This window comes from Mytilus edulis, chromosome 12 (assembly GCF_963676685.1).
Source record: "Mytilus edulis chromosome 12, xbMytEdul2.2, whole genome shotgun sequence".
NCBI lineage: Eukaryota > Metazoa > Mollusca > Bivalvia > Mytilida > Mytilidae > Mytilus > Mytilus edulis.
Genome location: NC_092355.1, coordinates 27,189,694 through 27,214,040, shown reverse-complemented (window position 1 = coordinate 27,214,040; position 24,347 = coordinate 27,189,694). Strand labels below are relative to the sequence as shown.

General features: G+C 32.9%; 1 protein-coding gene across 3 annotated transcripts; it reads right to left on the bottom strand.

Moving 5' to 3' along the window:
• Positions 1 to 5,091: 5,091 nt before the first annotated feature.
• On the bottom strand, positions 5,092 to 19,881 carry LOC139498182 (solute carrier family 25 member 32-like). 3 transcript variants are annotated; one of them, XR_011657836.1, is made up of 8 exons: positions 19,585 to 19,881; positions 16,776 to 16,947; positions 14,230 to 14,318; positions 12,084 to 12,250; positions 11,015 to 11,128; positions 10,391 to 10,536; positions 7,246 to 9,038; positions 5,092 to 7,192 (listed from the first exon to the last, which is right to left on the bottom strand). XR_011657836.1 is itself a non-coding variant. In XM_071286526.1 (7 exons), exons 1-7 carry the CDS (start codon positions 19,739 to 19,741, stop codon positions 8,885 to 8,887), a joined length of 999 nt encoding a protein of 332 aa, XP_071142627.1. In that variant the 5' UTR covers positions 19,742 to 19,881; the 3' UTR covers positions 5,092 to 8,884. The 3 variants fall into 3 exon arrangements, 2 of the variants coding, with proteins under 2 accessions (XP_071142627.1, XP_071142626.1); XM_071286526.1 differs by having other exon boundaries at positions 5,092 to 9,038; XM_071286525.1 differs by lacking the exon at positions 7,246 to 9,038 and having other exon boundaries at positions 5,092 to 5,839.
• Positions 19,882 to 24,347: the final 4,466 nt, after the last annotated feature.

The following is a 24,347-nucleotide window of genomic DNA, read 5'->3' as shown; positions in this document are numbered from 1 at the left end:
ATACTGTTTTGGAGTGTTTGCAGGGTGATTGGCTCTGGTAGTCTGTCGACCACATCGCCTCGGCATATTTTCAACGATATCGAAGGGTTCTGATAATTCTAATGCCGATTGGTACATCTCATTCCAAACTGATGAACCGTACACTGTTAAATGTGCTCCAAAAAGAACATGTCTTGGACTGAGTATTACAAATTCAAATCTTGTAAAAAATACAAGTTACTGTCCGATTTTGTCATAATCTCCAATAAAACATTTTGAAACCAAATGCCGTTATTTAATGATAATTCATCAATTAAAAAAGTGACAACATAGGTGTTTCCTTTAACATCTATAATTTTTTTTTTGCCATGTTTTTTTTGGCATGCCGAATCAATGTGCACGCAACTGCGTGTTAGCGTATAGGGAGCTACGCGCCTGCAAGGCAGCACTCGCACCCGCAAAGTGAAAAGGGATAAATATAAGTTGCAAAACTTGTTTCCCAATCCACTATAAATAAATATGTTTAAATTAAAAAATAAAACGTGTGTTATGCGTATCACTTTAAAAAAAAAGAAATATGTTTGTGTCTCTGGTGGTAACTGTCGGTTTTTAGAGGTGAAATAACCCTAATAGAACATATGTACCCGTTTCAGCGCTAGACTGATACCCTGTTACTTATTCGTTCCTTATTCGCTTTTAATACGCATGGTATACCATGCACCTTGTAATAAATCGATTATCGATTGATTTCACGTCTCTGGTGGTAATTATGTGTTCTCTGAGTTCAAAAAACCCTATTAGCGCATATGTACCCATTTCACCGCTACACTGATACCCTGTTACTTACTCGTTCCTTATTCGCTTTTCAAACGTGTGTTATGCGTTGCACTTTAAAAAGAAATATTTTTGTGTCTCTGGTGGTAACTGTTGGTTCTTAGAGGTGAAATAACCTTAATCGAACATATGTACCCGTTTCAACGCTCGACTGATACCCTGTTACTTATTCGTTCCTTATTCGCTTTAAATACGCGTGCTATGCGTTGCACCTTGAAATAAGAAGTAACGAATAAGTAACACGGTACTAGCCGAGCGCTGGAACGGGTACATACGCGCTAAAAGGGTTATTTCATCTCTAAGAACACATTGTTACCACCAGAGACATGAACACAAATGAAAATCTTTTTCTAAAAGGTGCAACGTACAACAAACGTATTATAAGCGAATAATTCTAATATGACGTTCTTCTTTAGCTTTGGGTACAAAGCCATGTTCTAATTCGAATAGAACATGGGCTTCACGTGATTGACGTCACAATTGAAATTGCAACGTCAGATGAATTTTTGAACAACACCAGAGATCAAAATGGACATTTTTGTTGGTGTTGTTCGCTAGGAAATTAAAAAAAAATAATTCTAAAAGTAAGTTTAAATGTTTCTGATCTTTTTTTATTGACAAACTGTTGATTTTTCTATAACGTTTTTGTTCATCAAATTAAAATGGTGACATTTCGAGCGTCTACTATAGGTCCGCTTCGAAGTACAAAAGTTCAAAATATTCCTATTAGAATCGAAATAATTCTATCATGCCATGCTTTATGCTCATTTTAACATGGGTAGGCATTATATTTGTAAACATTTAATACCTCGCTAACGCTCGGTATTAAGATAGTAACAAATATAATGCCTACCCATGTTAAAATGAGCATAGAGCATGGCATGAAAGAATTATTTCTTATTTGTAACGAATAGGTAACGAATAGGTAACAGGGTATTAACCGAGCGCTGGAACGGGTATATGCGCGCTAATAGGGTCATTTCATCTCTAAGAACACATTGTTACCACCAGAGACGTGAACACAATTGAAAATCCTTTTCTAAAAGGTGCAACATACAACAAACGTATTATAAGTGAATAGGTAACGAATAGGTAACGAGTAGGTAACAGGGTATTAACCGAGCGCTGGAACGGGTACATGTGCGCTAATAGGGTCATTTAATCTCTAAGAACACATTGTTACCACCAGAGACATGGACAAAATTGAAAATCCTTTTCTAAAAGGTGCAACGTACAACAAACGTATTATAAGCGAATAAGTAACGAATAGGTAAAAGGGTATTGACCGGGCGCTGGAACGGGTACATGCGCTCTAATAGGGTCATTTCATCTATAAGAACTCATTATACCACCAGAGATATGAACACAATTGAAAATCCGTTTCTTAAAATTGCAATGTACAACAAACGTATTAAAAGCGAAGAAGTAACGAATAGGTAACAGGGTATTAACCGAGCACTGAAACGGGTACATGCGCGCTAATAGGGTCATTTCATCTCTAAGAACACATTGTTACCACCAGAGACATGAGGAACAAATGAGTATAGAACATAAAGGATCGGTTGAGCACAAACACATATAAATAGTTCATAAAAAGATCATTTTACCTCAACAAATTTAGAACTATTACCAGATATAAGAGTATAAACAATTAAAAAGGGGGAAGGATATTAAAAATCGAATAAGTAACGAATAAGGAATAGGGAATAAGTAACGAATAGGTAACGATAGGGAATAGGGAATAAGTAACGAATAGGTAACGAATAGGGAATAGGTAATGAATAGGGAATAGGTAACGAATAGGTATTGAATTGGGAATAGGGAATAGGTAACGAATAGGGAATAGGGAATAGGTAACGAATAGGGAATAGGGAATAAGTAACCAACTTGACGTCCATAACATTTTCATATGGTAATACTCAATTGGAGTAGAATGTTAGAAAAAAAAATAACAATGTTACATTAGATGGAAAGAAACAAAACATATAATAAGGTTGTGAACACATAAGAAAGAAAGAAAATTATACATCGGAAAAACAATAATAAAGTGTATGTTTCTGAACGGACACAATTATTTTAGATAAAAGTATTACTTGTTGAACAAGATGTGTGCTATCATATGACAAATCTTTTTGCTACTGAGTATATATGTAAACTAAGTAAGTTTCAGAGTCAGCAGACCGTGACTGGAGGTCGTGGCCAAATAATTTCCATGGTCTTGGGACATTCCAATGCTAATACAACTGGACCTACTAAGGGGGTCTCATTGGGGGGTTCCGATCCCGGATCCCGCTTACTGTTTTGACCGATTCCCGTATCCCGCTTACACTATGTATGTAAGCAATTCTCATTTTTTTGTCATTTCCCGGGTCCCGCTAGACCTCATTTCCCGTTTTCCCGACACAATAGTTTGACTTTCACGTGTCACGCTTACAAAAAATCGGCAATCCCGCGTCACGCTTAGACCCCAATGAGATCCACTACTAAGTTATAAGCTTATGTTCCCTAACAATAATTCATTGCTGACACCGCCTCTTGACAAAACACATCAAAGTCTCGCTTTTTTTTTACTTTTTAACAATGAAAATGGAGACAAGATAAGACAATCCTACCAGACAGACCTGTAAACCATATAACTTAATACTAAATACAGTAGACATTATGCTTAGGGGGCTACCATTTGATTTTTATGAGGGGGGGGGGGGGGGGGGGGGGGGGCTAGGATGAAATTTGAAAAAAATAGGCAGGACAGGAGTTTTGAGTAAAAAAAAAAGGCAGGATGAGACACTTGCAACAAAAAAAAAAGTCAGGACGACAATTTAGGTAAAAAAAAGTCAGGATAATCTAAAAAAAAAAAGGCAGGACCGAACAGAGTGAAAAATAAAAAGGCAGGACAGAGATTACAGCTAAAAAAAAAATGCAGGACAAAATTTTTCATTCTAGCCCCCCCATAAAAATCAAATGGTAGCTCCCTTATAGTATCTGAGAAATATACCTCATCATGAAAATAGGGTTGAGATCAGATGAACCTTCAAAGACAATAAACTGCTATCACAGAGATATATGTCTCACCTTTTTGTAATTTTGATTACGCAAATGTTGCAAATCAAAATAGCAATACTTTAACATCTTACATAAGTTTTGCAAATATTTAAAGTCAATGAACCATGTCCAAGTTACATGACTAAACAATCCCATGTAAATGAGATGTGTCAATGCTAATACAACTGCATATCAAATACTATTGACTTATTATAAGTCGTTCCCAAACCTAAATAAAAACATTTACTTGTAAACTATATCCGGTGTTTATATATCTCAACTTGTACGATTCGCTCGTGTAGGTAATAATTTTTTAAGATTTTAACGAGAGAAATGTATTACTGAAAAATTATTACACCAGGGTTTTCGATATCACAAACTAGTCAAAACATGTACTAAATAATTTTATCATCGGTATAAGGACATCATTCGTAAATATAGCTCAACATGTAGACTTCTTATACGTTCAGGAATTTCACATCCAATTGTTTATGGAAATATTCTATATAAAGCACAAAAGTGTCAGTATTCACCTCACAAACTAACAAAAGCTTTAAATAGACTTATTAAGAAGGGATATAGTTACGATACTGTTGTCATGTCATTAAAGATTGCATATTGTTGTGTTAATATTGATTCACTTATAGGGTTTTTGCATCAGAACTAAACACATTTATTCAAAAACAAGTTGTTGGTATGACACGGGTTTTGTTCTTCTCATATATGTTGTGATGGTATGATACTAAACCCCTAATGGGAAGGATTGTGTCTGATACTCATATGATGAAACCATAATCTTTCAATCAGTTTAATTGAAGTCTGGAGCTGGCATGTCAGTTAACTGCTAGTAGTCTGTTGTTATTTATGTATTATTGTCATTTTGTTTATTTTCTTTGGTTACTTGTTCTGACATCAGACTCGGACTTCTCTTGAACTGAATTTTAATGTGCGTATTGTTATGCGTTTACTTTTCTATATTGGCTAGAGGTATAGGTGGAGGGTTGAGATCTCATAAACATGTTTAACCCCGCCACAGTTTTGCGCCTGTCCCAAGTTAGGAGCCTCTGGCCTTTGTTAGTCTTGTATTATTTTAATTTTAGCTTTTTGTGTACAATTTGGAGTTTAGTATGGCGTTCATTATCACTGAACTAGTATATAAAACGCGTCTGGTGCAAATACAAAATTTCAATCTATGATGCGTTTATATACTGGACTAAAAACTAAACAGTCTTAAAGTTGTTTTCATAATTTTATAGTTCTATTTGCCGTAGCAAACAAAACAAATCAGTGTTTATCATTTCAACATACAATTTTAACACATAAAATAAATCTCAGTAGTTTAAAAAAGTAAACAAGAACATCCATCACTTTCAACTTCACAAAAAGTCACTTTACAATATATCAACTAACACGGACATAAATTACTTATCAACTCACATATTCCTCTCTCTCACTAAAAGATGATACCCTATCTTACAAAGCCTTTTTGTATAACATGCCGTCTTTCAATATCAGAGATTTGGCCTTGTAAGAATTGGAATACAGCTCACGTACTGGAATATGATATCCCATCTTATAAGGCCATATTGTATCACATGCTGTCTTTCAGTTCTAGAGGGTTGGCCTTATAAGAAGGGGGATAGAGCTCACATACTGGAATATGTATTGATAAAAATAAAATAAAATGCAAGAATAAATGCTTATGAAACTGGGAAAAAAGGATGACTATCACATTTAAAAAATCTTTAAAACTAAATATTTGGAAATTTACACTTGAATGGATAATGTTTAATATCTTCAATGTTAAAGCATTGATCAACTTTCATCGATTTCTACATCTGGCTCTGTCCTGGATTCTTTTTCCTTTCTTTTTTTAGAATATGTAATTATATTTTCATATACCACAAAAGTAATGCAGCAAGCTGGTGTCACACGTAATAAATTGGGTTTCAATCCTTTATAAAATCCTGTCCAGCCTTCATACCTGCAAAAACCAAAATGTTTCTTCACTGAAAAATGAAATTATTTACCCTGTACAAATAAATTTGCGAACATCAAATCATTGACTTTATGTCACAAAATATTGCTGTTCCAGAAAATGTTCTTTGTGAGATTTTTTAAACCACTCATGTTCAAATCCCTCTGATTTTGCAATCAGAAAATTTTCAATTGAACAATCTGAACAGAAAATTATGTTGCTGGGAGTGAAAGAAAAAAAATAAAATAAAACCACTTCCAAAGAATTTTTTTCTGGAACAACATTTAGTAGTAATAGAGTGGTAACAGCTCCAAGAGTAGAGAATTATTAGGAACATATTTTTCACAAATATAACATATGATGCATGTTCTATTACATACAATACTGTGCATTCATTTATTTTTCTTGGTATTTTTTTTTCATGAATTTCATAACTTCAAAAGTCATGCTTACACATCCATAGAAAATGTGTCCTTTGTTGAACTTAAATTCCTAGTTCACCCAAAAAATAATATACAAAAATTAGTTCCAGAATCGTAATCAATCCACAGTATTCTATATATAACCTTTCACACCACTCTTTCATCATTTACACTATTTTGCTCTTAAATTTCAGATCTAAAAGCACATACATTCTAACTTACAGACAAAACACTACAATGAGGTTTGACCAGTGGTCAAAATCACATAATTAAGCTGCTTCAAATTAACAACCTACACCATTCAGATTCTGGTCCCAATATGTCTGTATTTTACACAAAAATACCATGATAACTAAAATATTTACATAAATATCACCTCACATTCCTGATAAAAAATGTAACAATTTTTAATCACTTTTTCATCAAATATATATACATAATATCATTCTGCCTTGAAAACATGGAATGTTCAACATTTCTTAAATTATGAAATCTGATTGTCCTTATTAACAACAGATTTCTGTAAGGTATGTATAAGAGATTGTCTTTGTGAGGTTCAGTTTATAGCTGAAGACCTTTAATAAACTCATTACATATTAAGGACAGCTATAAAGTGCTTTTACTGGGATAATCTGCAATTCATATCAATTCATATGAGTTTTTATTTAGAGATGCAGCCCATATCCTCTCTTTTCCTGTTTACTGTAAATTAAGAAATTATTGCAATGTTTTTATTATCACGAAATGCTATAATGTTATATTAATCCAAATAATTTCAACTCGCATTTTGATAATTTTTTATATGAATCAAATAAGATTTTTTTCAAATATCGCAAAGATTAAAATTGCATTTTAGTCTTAAATGTCAAAATCTCAATAATAAATACATGCAATGAGGGCCTCAAGGTAGATTAGCGAAAGCTAATTGAGTCACCCTCTTTAAATAAATTCATTACTTACTTACTTACTTACAATAATTTCTTAATTTACAGTAGTTTAGATCAGATAAGGCTGAACAATTAACATTTAGTGAATAACTCAAAAGCAAAACACTATGAGTTTCAAAAATTGCACAAAATACCTAATATCAGGCTCTTCTGTAAACAAAGCCACAATGAAAACACAGGATATTGTTTGCATTAAAGTACTGGAGAATACACGCTTTTTCCCCTGGAGAAAAATCCCAATTTGAAAAAAAAATGGCTTAAAAATATTCCCAAAAAGACAACTTTTTTCCCAAACAGTGCAGTCTCAGTAGTTATTGTTAAACATTTTTCATTGTTAAAATGACTATATGCGCAGATTTGAGGGTCTATTTATGTATTCTCACTGAGAATAATGGGTCTTATTTCAAATGAGGGTTTACCTGCAAATTTAAGTTCCAGTCAAATTCTTGGTTTATTAAAAATTTCCCAATTTGATAAAAATGATGCATATTTTCCCAATAAAAAGGGTAGAGGTAGTTTTGAAAAAAGCCAACAATATCACTGAAACATTGATATCCTTTGGATAAATGCAACAACTAAACAGTTGTATCTACCCAGCAATAAATATAACTTGTGAGACTTGCTACAAAGTAAACTCATGAAAAAAATGACAATAAATAATACAGACAGGGATGTTTTCGATAAAATACACATTTCTTTGGTGTTGTTCCATAAAAACATACATAAAACTCAGGGAATACACAAAACACACTGCTGAATCACCTCTGTTAGTGTGTGTCAAGTACAGTGAAAGTGTGAGAGAAATTATAAAATTGTCTCTATAAATGGTTATCTCATTTGCAAAATGCCTTCCCAGGGTACCATGCATGTTTTAATGGAACAACCCTTACACTTATGTTTATATGGGAAAAAAATAACAGATATATGCAGATAGAAACTAGAGAGAAATCCATTTCAATTGATTTAACAGGGTTGAAAGGCATTTTATATACTCAGCAGTGCTGACATTAAATATAATTTTTTAACATTCTTCCTCAAAATTCTCAATTTTTCTTTATTTCTTAATAGAAAACAGCCTTTCAATAATGCTATTTACTAGTATATCAAATAGCTTTTCATCAACAACAAGAGACAGTTTATGATTCCTTTTCCAAATGATTGTTTTTCTTAAAAAGAAATACATTAACTTACCTTGAAAAAATAAAATCACCATGAAACAAAATCTTAAGACTCTTTAATAGAGAATTTTAAAAATAGTGAGTTTCCAAGAAATAAAACCTTTATACAATAATTTATTGAAAGTTCTTATATTTTCTATGCGATTAATGAGAGTTCGGACAGTACGTTTTCTTCACAAAAAACAAATATTTTAATGTGTACTATTGTTGCCACAAAATTTTAAAGAAAACTCTTTTATTCTTTGGAAATGCTATAAATGAAAGACTACATGCCCTATTTTTGTCCAGTTTGTCACTTGTTGACAACACTTTTAACAGGCTTGAAAACCAGATCTTTCTCTTCAAGAACAACAGCACATATTGTTTTCGGTAAAATAAGTATCTCTTCAAAGTAACATGAGTGGTCAAATTTTTCACAGTGTTTTCTTTCAGATATAATATCAGAGATACCATTATCACAGTGAATAGGTAGAATCACGATCATCCTACCGAAAGACTTCAATTTCAATCGTCCGAGCTCCAATTATTTTCCAGGCTCTCTTCTGTTTTCTTCAGATTAGTGATTTTTTCCATGATTAGAAAGACAATCATTACATTTGGAGTAACGTGCCACATGTACACTCCACACCCTTTATAAAATCCCGCCAATCCTTCATACCTGTGTTAAACAAGATGGCATGATGCCAGGCACACAAAAACATAATATACAATTCGTCAAAAAAATAAATATAATAAGATGTGGTATATATCCACCAAAGACTTAATGATATATATGGGAGCAAGATTTTAAATTCATTATTAATTTATTTGCATACAAATTACAAAACTAGTAAAAACAAGAACTGTATTTTTATTACATTTAGGGCTATTCCATTAAAATGTATGTGAGAGGGTATGAAGGGGCTTTCAAAATATCCCTACAATCAAAAAACATTTTTAGATAATTTTGCATAATGGTTATAGAGGAATACAAAAAAAAAGACCCCTGACACATTAAATAACTAAATTTCCCTTCCTACCCTCCCACATACATTTTAATGGAATAGCCCTAATGGTGAATTCCAGAGGACGTCAACATATTGATTCAGAATGAAACACATTTTTTTGGTGTTGATTTTTATCGTAATTGTCATAAGATTTCTAATTTTTATGGTATGTGTTCATCATTTGATTGCATACATTTTTATATAATACACTATGTAATTCCCATTTGTTTCCGATCCTTTTGAAAACTAAAAGAATGTTAATTATTTTTGTTCCCCTATGCAGATCTATTTTTTATTGGTAACTTCTCATTTAATACCCAAGTTTGTTTTGATGACCAGTTTTTTTGTTATGTAATCTTGTCATCTCTATATATAATACAGCAATAGTGTTATCAAATCATAGACTAGCCTGCCATCAACAGTTATGAAGCTGAATTCAATATAATTTGTGAGATACAAATTTTCATGAATTTAGTGGATAAAGGTGAACAACCAATTTGATGTTAAACCAGAGAATCATCAAATTCTCTTGTGTCTCTATAGGCTTTGAAAATTTTCATGCAGACTTTACCAAAACCATGAAATCAAATTTCCACAAAAGTTTGTATCCACAAAAAATAAATAAATCCATAGCAGTATGTTTAAGAAAGAAGTACTACCATGCAACACTTTTCAAACATATCAACTTATTTTTTGTGTGAACCTTGCCATGTTCTGAACTGAATTTTTTGCATAATATAACATAACTCTTGTGAACATTTAAAATACATTTGTATGTGGAGAAATATTTATTTTACTGGAATGGTCTTCGATACCTTTTTTTAAATGTAAAACAAGTTAAATATCTGCAAACTTATTGTTGAATAAAATTTTAGGCATTTATCAAAAAATTTAAATTCAAAAACAGGACATGTTTATAATTAACAAATAGTTGATAATTTTTTCATATATTACAATGCAAGAAAGATTGTGTAAAAGTGTTGCAAAGTATGTGTATCAAATTGACCTTTGACATTATACACACCTCCACACTTGTTTTAGAACATCTATCACACCATTATAACTACGATGCTGGTCCTGTAGCCGTGACCGGACTACTTGGTAGGGATATGTAAGGGTCGCAGCAAATATTTTAGATAAAGCTGCAAATGTTAAATACTCTGCAGTGCCCTGTGAAAAGAGAACACAAGTGTTAGAATATTTCATTTAAGGAATGACTGTCATATTTAATTCGAAATTCAATTTTAAGCCGTTGTAAGTCATGAAAAAATGTTGATGACGTCGTGGTCACATGACAACATTATGTCGATGAGCTGATAGACAAAACACTGTTAGCCTATCAGAAGATGTGTTAGATCCAAAATTAAATTATTTCTTTGTCAACAGATCACAGCTATATGTTATTCAAGAAGTGTTTTTGAAATCAAAGGCACTGTTTTTTTCTTAAAAGCAGACGGCAGGCAAAAAAAGCACTTTCTTCAATTTTTTAGTCATCTTTTTTTCTGACAATGCTAATAGTTTTTTGTCAGTTCTTAAAGTTATCAACAAAACCTCTCCCAAAACTATATATATATTCACATGTATAAATAAGATTTCTTTTCTTATCAGAAAAACTAACTTTAGGTCCACAGTTGTCCATTGTACTTACTAATCTATAATCTATTGGTCTATTGAGGTATTGGTTAAACAAAGTCTTCATTTCTTCATAGGCCATAAACTGCAAAGCACCATGGGAGATTCCAAATATACCTGGTACAAAACCCTGAAAAAACATTTTAGTACACATTGCATATCAATAAAAAAATTTAAAGACCAGACATTATTTTGCACCAATAAATTTCCCTAAACTTTTTTTTTGTCAAGAAGCACAAAAATAGAAGTACAGTAATATCAATATGATTACAATTTTGGTATTACAGATAGTTTGCAAGTACAATCTAACTATATGGTGATGTATTGAACTTATGCTTGCTAATTTGTCACCAACAGTATATAGATATCACAGATATTTTAAAGGTGTGAAATATGATATTTTGAAGGTGTGAAATAGTATATTTTGATTGTGTGAAAAAATATTTTTTGAAGGTGTGAAATATGAAAATGAGAAATAGAAATATGGTGAAAGTTTATCTGATTCAAAAATTACCTTGCAGAAGAGATGTTTTAGAATATAAATTTATAATTGCCAGTTAAGATGTGTTTTTCTTCTTTGCTTTTTCCAATAATTTGAAGAGACAGTCAATTATCTCCCTTTGAAATAATTATATAACTGCCAATGTAACCTCAGAAGCTTGCTTTCTGCTTAATAGAACAGCCATCAGAATGAGACTGCATATGAAGTGATATGGGATTTATTTGCTTAGTTACAAAACTTTTTAAAAATAAATGAGCTTTTAAACAAAGATCATAAGAGGCTATAGCCAGTGAAATATGAATTATCTCCCCTTTTCCACAAGTTTAACCATGTCAAGAGTTTGGAAAATATTCCTCATGAACTGATCAAAATTGAAATATTTTTTAAAGGCTCCAAATTTCAAAATAAATGTGAACTTTTCATAAGAGCACAGTGATATAGGGTGGTAAAGGGAATATTTATAAGAGCACAGTATTGTAGGGTGGTAAAGGGAATATTTACGAACTAGTTGAACCTTTAAATTACAAGCTTTAATTCCTTAAAATATTGTTTTAGAAAAAACAGTTATATTACATAACCATACCCGATATAAACCTCTAATCCCTTCGTATTTATAGATTTTCAGTAAACCATCTAACATTCCTTTGTAATAAGTGTTGCCGTTGGTCTTCGGGGAATTCCCCTCATACTGTAAACACATTCTTGTTTTGGTCACCCATATTGGATTTGTTAGGAATAGTGTTAAAAGTCCTGAAAAATAACAAAAGCAACATATTAATGGACATATATTGTAGATTAAATAATCTATAACAGTTTTACAGAATATACAGTTTCATCCCTATCTGTAAAATGAAACAAATTAATAATGGAATAAAAAGTTCAGAAATACTGTAAATTCAGAAATTATTGCGATGTTTATACATTGTATAATGGCTATGCGAAGAGTTACAGTGGCCAATCCAGGGGGTTCTGGGGGTTTGGACCCTCCCTTTTTATGGGACGATCAATGCATTTGAATGGGGACATGTAGTTGGAACCAAGGGTCTGGAAACGGTCATATATGCCAGACATGACCGATTTCGTTGAGATCGAGTTTCATAATCACCATATTGAACATGTTTTTGTTTTCTTATCGATTTTATGTAATTAAACTGCCACTCCAGTAAAGTGTTATAATCCTGAGGGTCCTCCTAATAACTATATTAATGCCTCGGGGAGCTATTGGCTAATGATTGCTAATCTCTTTACCTGTGTTTTTAATTCACACCAGACTATTAATCACAAGCTCCAAATTATAAAGAAATTAAAATCATACCAACTGTCTTCATTATTTAATTACTTTCCAGCTAAGACAATTATCAATTATGATTAAAATTTAGTTAAAACTTGATTTAATTTACGTAAAAAAAAGATTTTTTTCACTACTAACACACATGCTTTGTTTACTATGTAATACGCATGCCTGAAATTCTCTTCCGCAGATTTGACACTAAATCGTAAATTTAAAATTGCTACATGCTAAATAAAGCAAGTGCAACTATTTTCATTAATATTCTTACATTATTAAAGGTAAAACATCAAAAAGCAGATGTTTTCCTGTGAATTTGATCAACAAAACTAATCCCGGAAATGAGTCCGGCATTGTTCGTTTTAGTATTATCGCATTACATCCGGGTTTAATTTCGACTTCAGAATCGAAAGAAACGTAAGCCATGACTGAGAAAATTATCATTTTGAGTCATTAAAATCATTTTATTTTTAAACTGTTGCCTTCCTTAATTGCTCTTGATCGATTTTTAGGAAAATGGAAGGATAAATCATGAAGTAAATGCGATGCAACAGTGAAACAAGTTCGTTGATGCTATGAGTATGAGCATACTCATGCAGTAATGAGATTTTGACAATCTTATTATGTTTTTGAAAAGGGGCACCAACTTTTAAGTTAAATGAAAATGACCGAAATTAGGTTGAAAAAATTTCCGGAACCTTGGTTGGAACCCCCCTTTGTCCTGAGTTAGGAACCCCTGCTTTTTGAAATGACTGGATCTGCCCCTGAGTTATACATGTACATTGTATAATGGCAATAATTTCAACTCTCAGAATGAATTTTTTTTATGAATTAAACAGATTTTTCTCAATATCGCAAAAACTAAAATCTTATTAAAGTCTTACCTAACACTATCACAATAACAAATGCACACAATAATTTCTGTCGTTATAGTATATAAATTGATTAAAGTTTCAGAAAGGAATATTCAGAGATCATTTAAAGCAGAATGTGTGTTCTTGAGACAAAGCTTCCCCCACTTACACATTACGTAAGACTGAGAGCCAATGTATTCATTCAAACCTATTGATGTTATTACACTCACTACCTTTAGTATCTTCTAGCATGTTTATAGTAGTTTCAGGATTCCCAACATAAGTTTAGTTTATTGCATAGCAGTATAATATTTCCCACAGAAAGTAACCAAAAGTTAGCATGCAATAAATTTCAATATTGCACTAGTTCAATAAATCTTCAAAATTTACGACGTCATCAACGACAAAATTTTAGTTTAAACCAATTCTTACTTTCAAATATTATATCACTATACAATAAAAGGGTTATTGCATGAATATTGGGGAATATTGTCCCTTGTAGAATATATATTGCACTCGCAAGCTCTTACAATATAACGGGACCTCGGACAATATTCATGCAATAACCCTATAATATTTTCACTTACCTGCTTCAGAAGCTGCCAGCATGTTTTTAAGAGGTCCCAAAGATTTTTGAGTATTTCCATCCTGCATCCATGTTTTTACACCATTATAACTGAAATAAATATAAATAAACAAATAGTTCTTTGTTTCCTCCCTCCTCCTGACTTATATTCTTAAGCTGATTTTGGTGATCAAAGTAAAAAACTTTCATTGCAATGAAGATTTTAGCTTGGATATACATTTTTAGTTGACATATATGTTTTTTCACATTTTTTGTTTATAATTAGACTGTTAAATCTCTTTTTTGGGTCTTCGATGCTCTTTAACTTCATACTTTATATGCACTTTCTTACTTAATAACCAAATATGAAGTCATTCTGTTCAGTAAATAGTTAATGAGAAAGATGTGGCTACAAATTTTGTTAAACCACTTTTAACAGACAAGAATCTTAGATGATTGCAATATACATACATTTGTATAGCCCCCAACAGTGAATAAAGACCTTAGGCCAGGGTTTTTTAATTTGTTGGTTTACGGATTTTACCAATGAAAAAGTCGGGTCGGTCGGTCAGCAAAAAAAAGAAAAAAAATATGCTATTTTGTCATCATTTCTTAGATTTTAGTTCGATGAAATCAGCTGTCATAAACATCGCATGACATTCTAATAATTTCCTGTAAACAAAAAGTGGACGGGAACTGCACGGATATCGTCATTTCACAAACATGAAAAACAGATTCGTGTAGCTCTTAATCAATTCCCGATAACTTGGTGGGCTTGGTGAATTACGATCTTCAAGCACGAAAACTGATAAAGAAGAAAAAATGTAAAAACGTCGTACGAAAATAAGTTTCAACACACATGTCAACAAACGTAATGGACTCGTCCACTGGAAAAACGATAATATCGGATTAATCTGTTGTCATGCATTCCCGTTTTTTTGGCCAAATGGACGATATTTTTTAATGATCTATGAAGCAAGAAAATTTCAAATGATTTGTGAATATTTAGTACTTTAACTAACTTGACGTTTTCTACCTGTCCACATTTGGACAAGTCTATTTCTATCAGATGATGCATCTTACGGACTGATGACAAATACGGTAAACGAATTGATTTTGTAATTGGTTTTAAACACAGGTTTTGTTTCGCAAAATTATTTGTGCAAACCACATTTCAATTTCAGTTATAATTGATTTGTCTATTTTTAGAAACGTAAACTGGAAGACTTTATTTTTTCACTACAGAAAGTGTTATCAATTTTGATAGTGATATGCATTTCATTTCATAAAAAAACGAGTATTTTAATTATTTTTTAGGGATAATGCATTTGTTACGGTCGGCGGGAATAAAAAAGCATGAAAAGTGAATTTTATTTTTATTCTGGAAATCGGCAAAATCGGATCGGCGGATCCGTAAACCAACAAATTAAAAAATTCTGGCCTTATTTAAGAGCTTAAAAAAGCTGTTGGAAATCAAATCCAACTTCTAATACGTTCAGGTATTTCACATCCAATTTTTTATAAAGCACAAAGGTGTCAGTATTCACCTCAGAAACTTACAAAACCTTTGAATAGACTTATTAAGAAGGGATATAATTACGATACTGTTGTCAAGTCATTAAAGATTGCATATTTTGGCGTTAATATTGAGTCACTGATAAGGTCTTTGCATCGGAACTAAACACATTTATTCTAAAAACAGTTGTTGGCATGACACGGGTTATGTTCTTCTCATACATGTATATGTTATGATGGTATGATACTAAACCCCTAACGGGAAGGATTGAGCCTGATGTTCATATGATGAAATCATAATCTTTCAGTCAGTTTAATTGAAGTCTGGAGCTGGCATGTCAGTTAACTGCTAGTAGTCTGTTGTTATTCATGTATTATTGTCATTTTGTTTATTTTCTTTGGTTACATCTTCTTACATCAGACTCGGACTTCTCTTGAACTGATTTTAATGTGCGTATTGTTATGCGTTTGCTTTTCTACATTGGTTTGAGGTATAGGGGGAGGGTTGAGATCTCACAAACATGTTTAACCCCGCCGCATTTTTGCGCCTGTCCCAAGTCAGGAGCCTCTGGCCTTTGTTAGTCTTGTATTATTTTAATTTTAGTTTCTTGTGTACAATTTGGAAATTAGTATGGCGTTCATTATCACTGGACTAGTATATATTTGTTTAGGGGCCAGCTGAGGGACGCCTCCGGGTGCTGGAGTTTCTCGCTGCATTGGAGACCTGTTGGTGACCCTCTGCTGTTGTTTTTTATTTGGTCGGGTTGTTGTCTCTTTGACACATTCCCCATTTCCATTCTCAATTTTATTTAAATATCTTCACATAATCAATAATATATATGTACAATGTACTTAAATACTAAAAAGTTCAAACATAAGGTTTAACACAAATTTGGTTTGCATGCTACATGTATTATAACAAGAACTAAGAAGTAGGGCAAAATATGTTTACGGATTTTCATTTCGTTTTGTTTTCTTATTACGACAATGTTATATAATTATCACTACTTCTATTTCTGAAGGTAAAATCCCACTATTAAATACATTTCTTACAAGAAAAAGTAGAGACCCCAAGAGAGTCCAGCTCCCCATACATTTGGTGTCACACCCTGGTACAATCCAATCATTCCCTGACTCTGTTTGATGGATCTAAATGCATCGACAATGCCTTTATATTCTGGTCGAGCAGCTCCAACGACATTTCCACCAGCTGTTCCTTCACTGACTGAAAAAAGACAACATGAATTTAGCATTTCATATTAATATATTCAACAAAATAGAAGACCACCACAGCTTGTATATAGGAAGTGCCAAACACCCCTTGCCCCCCCTCCCCCCAGAACAATATATTGCATAACTATTAGTAAAGTGCAATGTATAGTAACAGATAAGAACTATAAGTTATCTTCAATCTTCAATCTTTGTCGTGATGACAGAGTAATCTCTCTTGTAAATTATCCTCTCTTGTAAAATTATTATCACTAATGTAGTTACTCCTTTGTACCATGTTGTACTTAGATATTGTAGGTGGCGCTTTAAAAATATTAAAGAATCAATGTATGAAGTGAAAAAAATAAAAAAAATTGTTAATTAGGTAATGGAAATGACATGAAAAATTAAAAAGTAATAAAAATTAAAAGAAATTTGTATCAAATTATCCATTAAAACGGATTGTTTCCTCTATGTACTCCGCTAATAGTTTATGAGTGATATTTTCTGCATTTGGCAAATTGATTGTTAATAAATAGTCTAAATCTGTTGGAATTTTTCTTGTTATGAAGTAGATTTGATGAAATAATTTGTCTCTGGCATCTGAATACAGATCACATTCGAAAAAGGTAGTGTTGTACATTTTCTTTTTGTTTGCAGTGATCACCGTACCATGATCACAGGTTTCCGAGTTGATGTACTGATTTATTATAAGTTGGTATGCATTTAATTCAGAATAACCTGTTCGTAAACTGTTGATTATGTTGTACATTTTTTTTGACTGAAAGTCTTTTTTTACTTTAGGATAAAATCTGAAATAATGACGTCCAGCATTACTGTTTTCCCATCTGCATTGCCATTTTTTTGTAACTGAATTTCTAGTTGCTTTTTTTACATCTTGATTTGTAAAATACTACATGTATGTCATCAACTGCTAGTGTTTCTGCTTCTTTAGCAGCTTCTTTTGTGTTGGCATGTCCTGGTGTCCAGTTTAAGTTGATTAAAATTCCATGTTCGTTTAAATTTTTTATTTTCCCTTTGATTTCGTTAATGGTTTGATGATAGCTGTCACTTTTCCAGGGCACAGTACTAGGTCCTTTATTGTTCCTAACATACATCAATGACATGCCCGGATATACTCAATCAGACGTCCGCCTCTTTGCTGATGACAGTCTATTGTACAGGGAAATTAGTAACGCCAAAGATACAGAACAACTTCAGAAAGACCTTGAAGCGTTAGAAAATTGGGAAAAAACATGGATGATGAGATTCAATCCAACAAAATGCAATATTATCCGCATACCACCAAAGAACAAAGAACCAATACAATACCCATACACTCTGCATGGACACATACTCGAACCAGTAGATAGTGCCAAGTACTTGGGAGTGTCAATATCAAACAATCTCTCATGGAACAAACATATCCAGAGTGTAACAGCAAAGGGTAACCGAACACTTGGGTTTGTTAAACGAAACCTAAAAGAATGTACAAGGAAAGTAAAGGCTGCTGGCTATACAACACTCGTGCGACCTGTCATAGAGTATGCTTCTACTATATGGGACCCAACCAACCAAGCAAGCATCAACACACTAGAACTCATACAGAGGAGAGCTGCTAGATTCGTCTATAATGACTACACATCACGCACACCAGGGTGCGTCACTACCATGTTAGAAGATCTAAAATGGGACACATTACAGACGAGACGCCGTGACAACAGGCTATGCATGCTCTATCGTATCCAGAATGAGCTGATAGACATCAACAAGAGTACTTACCTCAAAGGTGGCGACAGTAGAACTCGTGGAGGACACAAGTTTTACCAACAAAGGGTCACCAGTGATGTCTACAGGAACTCCTTCTTTCCAAGAACAATCATGGAATGGAATACATTACCTGCCAGGGTTGCTGAATCGGGATCAGTTGAAGATTTCCGCTCAGGGCTACAGACAACACATTAATACCAGACTGGACGATTGTACATAATTTTAACCGTAACAACCTGATTTTATTGTAAATACTGTATATAGCCTTAGGGGACTAGATATTTAATGTCACCAAGCGTAGTCCCGCAGAGTTTAAACGTTTCATTCAAGGAACCCAACTCTTATATGGAAGAAGAAGAAGAAGAGAAGAAGAAATAATTTTATCCCTCTTTAGAAGGTTTATCCCTCTATAAAGGTATAATTACCATACACTACAGGGGGTTTGTTCCCAACCTGTTGATTTCTCTTTAATAATTGTAAATTCCTAAAGATCTTTTGGCTTTCTTCACTGTAGATTCTATGTGGCTATTGAAATTTAATTGTTCATCCAATTTTAATCCAAGTATTACTGGATTAGGGTTGTATTTTAGAATTGTGTTACCAAGCTTTAGTTTGATATTTTGGACTTTATTTTTTTCTTTACTGAATATATACTGTACTCTGTTTTTTTAATGCTAAGTTTCATTCTCCAATCATTGCTCCATTTTAGTCCTTGATTGAGATCTTTTTGCAATTTTTCTTGTATAACTTTTGGATCTGAATGTGAATGCCAAAATTATAGCTATATAGTTGCATCATCAAAATATAAAACAGGTACAAAATTATGTCAATGTATCATAATAACACTAACCGTGCATAATAATGTAAACAGCAATGTACCAACCTTGAAATCTAATTTTAACTAAATCCAGAGGATGCAAAACTAGTGTAGCCACTACTCCCCCTGAAACACCAGCAACCATATGACTGAGATGGCCATCCCATAGAACACTAGTACGTGGTCGCGGCAGCCTAAGGATTTTCCTCGCGTTATCGTCCATTTTCCTTAAGCTTTCTCTCGTTTAAAAATAAAAATATTTGTAAATTAAACAACGCACTTGTCTTTCTGTGCATTGTTTTTCCCCAGCGATGTTTACGTGACCATTTTCTAGGTAAAGGTTAAATTTTGGTCAGAGTACAAGCAGGTAGAAGTTAGGTCCGCTGCTGTATGCCCTGAGGTAATCGGTGCCCTCAGGTAATCATGGCAATAGTGCCCATATGCGTAGTAATAACATGATCTAAAAATAGAATAAACTAAAAATACATCATTGTACCTTCTATTTCGACTGACAGTATATGTGCGCAAAATAGGAGAAAACAGGAACACATACAACTTTTTACAATAAGTTACGACAAATAATTCACGAAAAAAATCCAAATATTTGGTTAATTTGTGATCATTGCAACGTGAACAGATATTTATTTAGTGAAACGTAAATGACATAAAATAATTAAAAAGAAAACACTTTTTGAAAGGTCATTTAAACTTTTATAATAATAGTTGTCAAAAACTGGTTTCATAAAGATTTATGTAAATAAATGTATACAATTATTTAAACTAACTATTAAAGAATAAAAGTTATCCACACATGCCTAAGGCAGCAAACATTTGATTTTCGGGAGGGGGGGCTATGGATTTTTTTCCTTCGGCGAAAGACAATATTTTTTGGAGACAAGTCGAAAACATTTTTTTCTTTCATTTCAATTTTAGCATTACATATAGTGGCAGCTGATGGTGAAACAAACAATTTTTTTTCTCAGGGTCAAAAACAAATTATTTGTTTCTCAAACAATAAGAAACAACTTTTTTTTTCAAAAAAATATCCATAGATCCTATCCCCAGAACACCCCTGTACCCTCCACTGAGCTGTTACAAAAAATATCGCTATAAACTGTCACGGCATTATTTGAATTCAAGTGTACTGCATGCATCTTGCACTGTAAGATTAGCATTAACACTAATGCAAAATTGTTAAATAATTACCACTTTCGTTGGTTTTTTCTTATCTTTGTTTGAAATGTATTTTATTCAAAGCTTCTTTGTGTACCATTCTTTGTTTATTCGAAAGGGGTAGTAGATATATATATATATATACAATTAAAATAGAAGAACCTAGATAACGATATGTATGCGTTCAATAATGATACATATAAAAAAGAAGCTGTGGTATAAATGCCAATGAGACAACTGTCCACAAAAGGACACAGAAATTAACAACTGTAGGTCACCGTACGGCCTTCAACAATGAGCAAAGTCCATACCGCATTGTCATCTATAAAAGGTCCAGAAATAACAATGTAAAACAATTCAAACGAGAAAACTAACGGCCTAAATTATATAAAACAAATGAACAAAAAACAAATATGTAGCACATACTAGTAAACAAACGACAACCACTGAATTACAGGCTCCTGACTTGGGACAGGCACATACGTTTTTTTTCCATAAAAGTTGTACAAACAATCGATATGTGAAAAGTATTCCATCAATTATATCAAAGTATAAATAATCATAAATCTTTATGATTTAAGGAAAGCATACATTTATAGATCCGTATTTTACTCGCTTGGCTTTAAAATAGTTAATAATATATGACACTTACATATGGACAGATTACGCATATATTGATTTTGGTTACTTCTTTTAAAGTAACATAAGTAGAAAATGATAACATTTAATAGATAGGTTATTGAAAATCAGTCCATCTTGTCCGACTGCATGAGGGGTAGTGGCGGATCCATCCATTTAAAAAAAAGGGGGGGGGTTCCCAATCCAGGACACAAGGAGGGGGTTCCAACTATATGTTTCCATTCAAATGCATTGATCTCCAAAAAAAGGGTTCCTATCCCCAGAACACCCCTGGACCCGCCACTGTCCATTGTTCAACTACTAAATTGTCTGTTTTACTTACTAGTACACTTGGTACAATAAAAAACCTGATAATAAATAGTTCAAATAAGGCCTTTGAAAATAGTGGAATTAATTACTTTTGGAGTGTCAAAAACTCGTTGGAAGTACTTGATAAATTGCATGCATATATTGGTGATTTTGAATCTGTTCAAAGTTTTGATTTTTCTACCCTATATACCACTTTGCCTCATGTTCTTATTAAGAAAAAAATCACATCCCTAATTAACTGGGCATTTAAAAAGTCGGAATGCGAGTACATATGTTCAAAATCTTTTAGATCATTTTTTAGTAGCAATAAACAAAAGAACTATGTCTATGGACATGCTTTGATACTATTTAGGCGCTTGCATTTTTACTTGATAACATTTTTGTTCGCTTTGGAGATTCCGTATATCGTCAAGTTATTGGAATTCCAATGGGGACTTACTGTGCACCACTTATTGCGGACCTGTTTTTGTATTGTTATGAGTTACAATATATGACTAAAACTAGCAAAGACCCATCAAAACAACATTTGATACAAAAAATTTAACAATACTTTTAGATATTTGGATGATATATTGGCTCTCAATAATGACGACTTCCGTAGTTATACTAAAGAAATGTATCCTGTAGAACTTACTTTAAATAAAGCTAATGATAACAATGACCACTGCCCTTTCCTCGATCTTGATATCTATATCATAAACGGGAAGCTTATTAATAATACAAAAAATTTTATAAAAGAGATGATTTTTCATTTCCTATTGTTAATTATTCATTTTAGATGGTGACGTTCCCTTGTCACCATCTTATGGTGTTTATATATCTCAACTTGTACGATTCGCTCGTGTATGTAACAACGTATTAGATTTTAGCGAGAGAAATTTATGTATAACTGAAAAATTATTACACCAGGGTTTTCGATATCACAAACTGGTCAAAACATTTACTAAATTTTATCACCGGTATAGGGAAATAATTCGTAAAAATAACTCAACATGCCGACATCTTATACGTTCAGGTATTTCACATTCAATTTTTTATGGAAATATTCTTTATAAAGCACAAAAATGTCAGTATTCTCCCAAGAAACTAACAAAACCTTTAAATAGACTTATTAAAAAGGGATATAGTTACGATACTGTTGTCAGGTCATTAAAGATTGCATATTTTGGCTTTAATATTGATTCACTGATAGGGTCTTTGCATCGGAACTAAACACATTTATTTCTAAAAAAACAGTTGTTGGCATGACACGGGTTATGTTCTTCTCATATATTTTATGATAGTATGATACTAAACCCCTAACGGGAGGGATTGTGCCTGATATTCATATGATGAACACATAATTTTTCAATCAGTTTAATTGAGGTCTGGAGCTGGCATGTCAGTTAACTGCTAGTAGTCTGTTGTTTTTTATGTATTATTGTCATTTTATTTATTTTCTTTTGTTACATCTTTTGACATCGGACTCGAACTTCTCTTGAACTGAATTTTAATGTGCGTATTGTTATGCTTTTACTTTTCTACATTGGCTAGAGGTATAGGGGGAGGGTTGATATCTCATAAACATGTTTAACCCCGCCGCAATTTTGCGCCTGTCCCAAGTCGCCTCTGGCCTTTGTTAGTCTTGTATGATTTTAAATTTTAGTTTCTTGTGTATAATTCGGAGTTTAGTATGACGTCCATTATCACTGGACTATTATACATATTTTAGGGGCCAGCTGAAGGACACCTACGGGTGCGGGAATTCTCGCTACATTGGAGACCCATTGGTTGCCTTCGGCTGTTGTCTGCTCTATGGTCGGGTGGTTGTCGCTTTGACATATTCACCATTTCCTTTCTCAATTTTAATAACTATGTTTCTGATCTAATTTGTATTCTATAAACGGCATCTATATATTTACACTACAAATCTACAACTCTCAATCTATGGCTACACGTGCTGATCTTATCTATATTCATGCATAATATTCATTAGCTGTGTATGCGTATCAAAATCGTATCATACGCGATGATGACCAGCCAGTACACACTGTAAGGATTTAATTCACCAGTATTAAAAAAGAGAAACAATACAGTACGAACACTAATCTATTTTTTTTTTCATTTGACATTACTTCGAAAGTAACGTAGTAACAAGCACAGGTTATATAGTATATAACTGCTTTTCTAAATTGTTAATTGTCTTAATTAATCTTATTTGTAGAGATGTTGGATATTTTCAAGGAAAAACCTCACATCTCCAGTGTACTTTTGTACATGGTCAGATAACCTTAGGTCATCTCTAAATTACTGTGTATTGCCTGTATCTCAGATCATTTCTATGATTGCTCACATGGTGAGGTTACCTCAGGTCACCTCCGTATGATTGAACATTGTGAGGTTACCTAATATCACCTCTGTCTTGCTGTACATGGTGAGGTTACTCTGTATAACTGCACATACTCGTATTACCACAGTTTGTATAAACTTTACAAAACACTAGTTTTTTAGTTTTCCTCAGGGCACTTCTGCATTTCTATACATGGCCAAGTGCACATGTTAACTAATGTCATCTCTTAACTGCTGTATATAAATATGTAACCTCAGAATACCTCTGTATGTTAGAACATGGTCAGGTTACCTAAGGTCGCAACTTCATGGTCATTGTACTAGCTGCATGTTACCACAGATAAACTTTGCAAAACGCTTATTTTCTGGAAACCTCAGGT

What these genes read in the sequence shown, in the direction of transcription:
- LOC139498182 (XM_071286525.1), bottom strand. Translation starts at nt 19,741, where the DNA reads ATGGACGATAACGCGAGGAAAATCCTTAGGCTGCCGCGACCACGTACT. An exon ending in GCTGGCAGCTTCTGAAGCAG is followed by an intron (nt 12,251 to 14,229) that starts GTAAGTGAAAAT and finishes GTTATTTTTCAG; the next exon opens with GACTTTTAACACTATTCCTA. An exon ending in GGATTAGAGGTTTATATCGG is followed by an intron (nt 11,129 to 12,083) that starts GTATGGTTATGT and finishes ATGTTTTTTCAG; the next exon opens with GGTTTTGTACCAGGTATATT.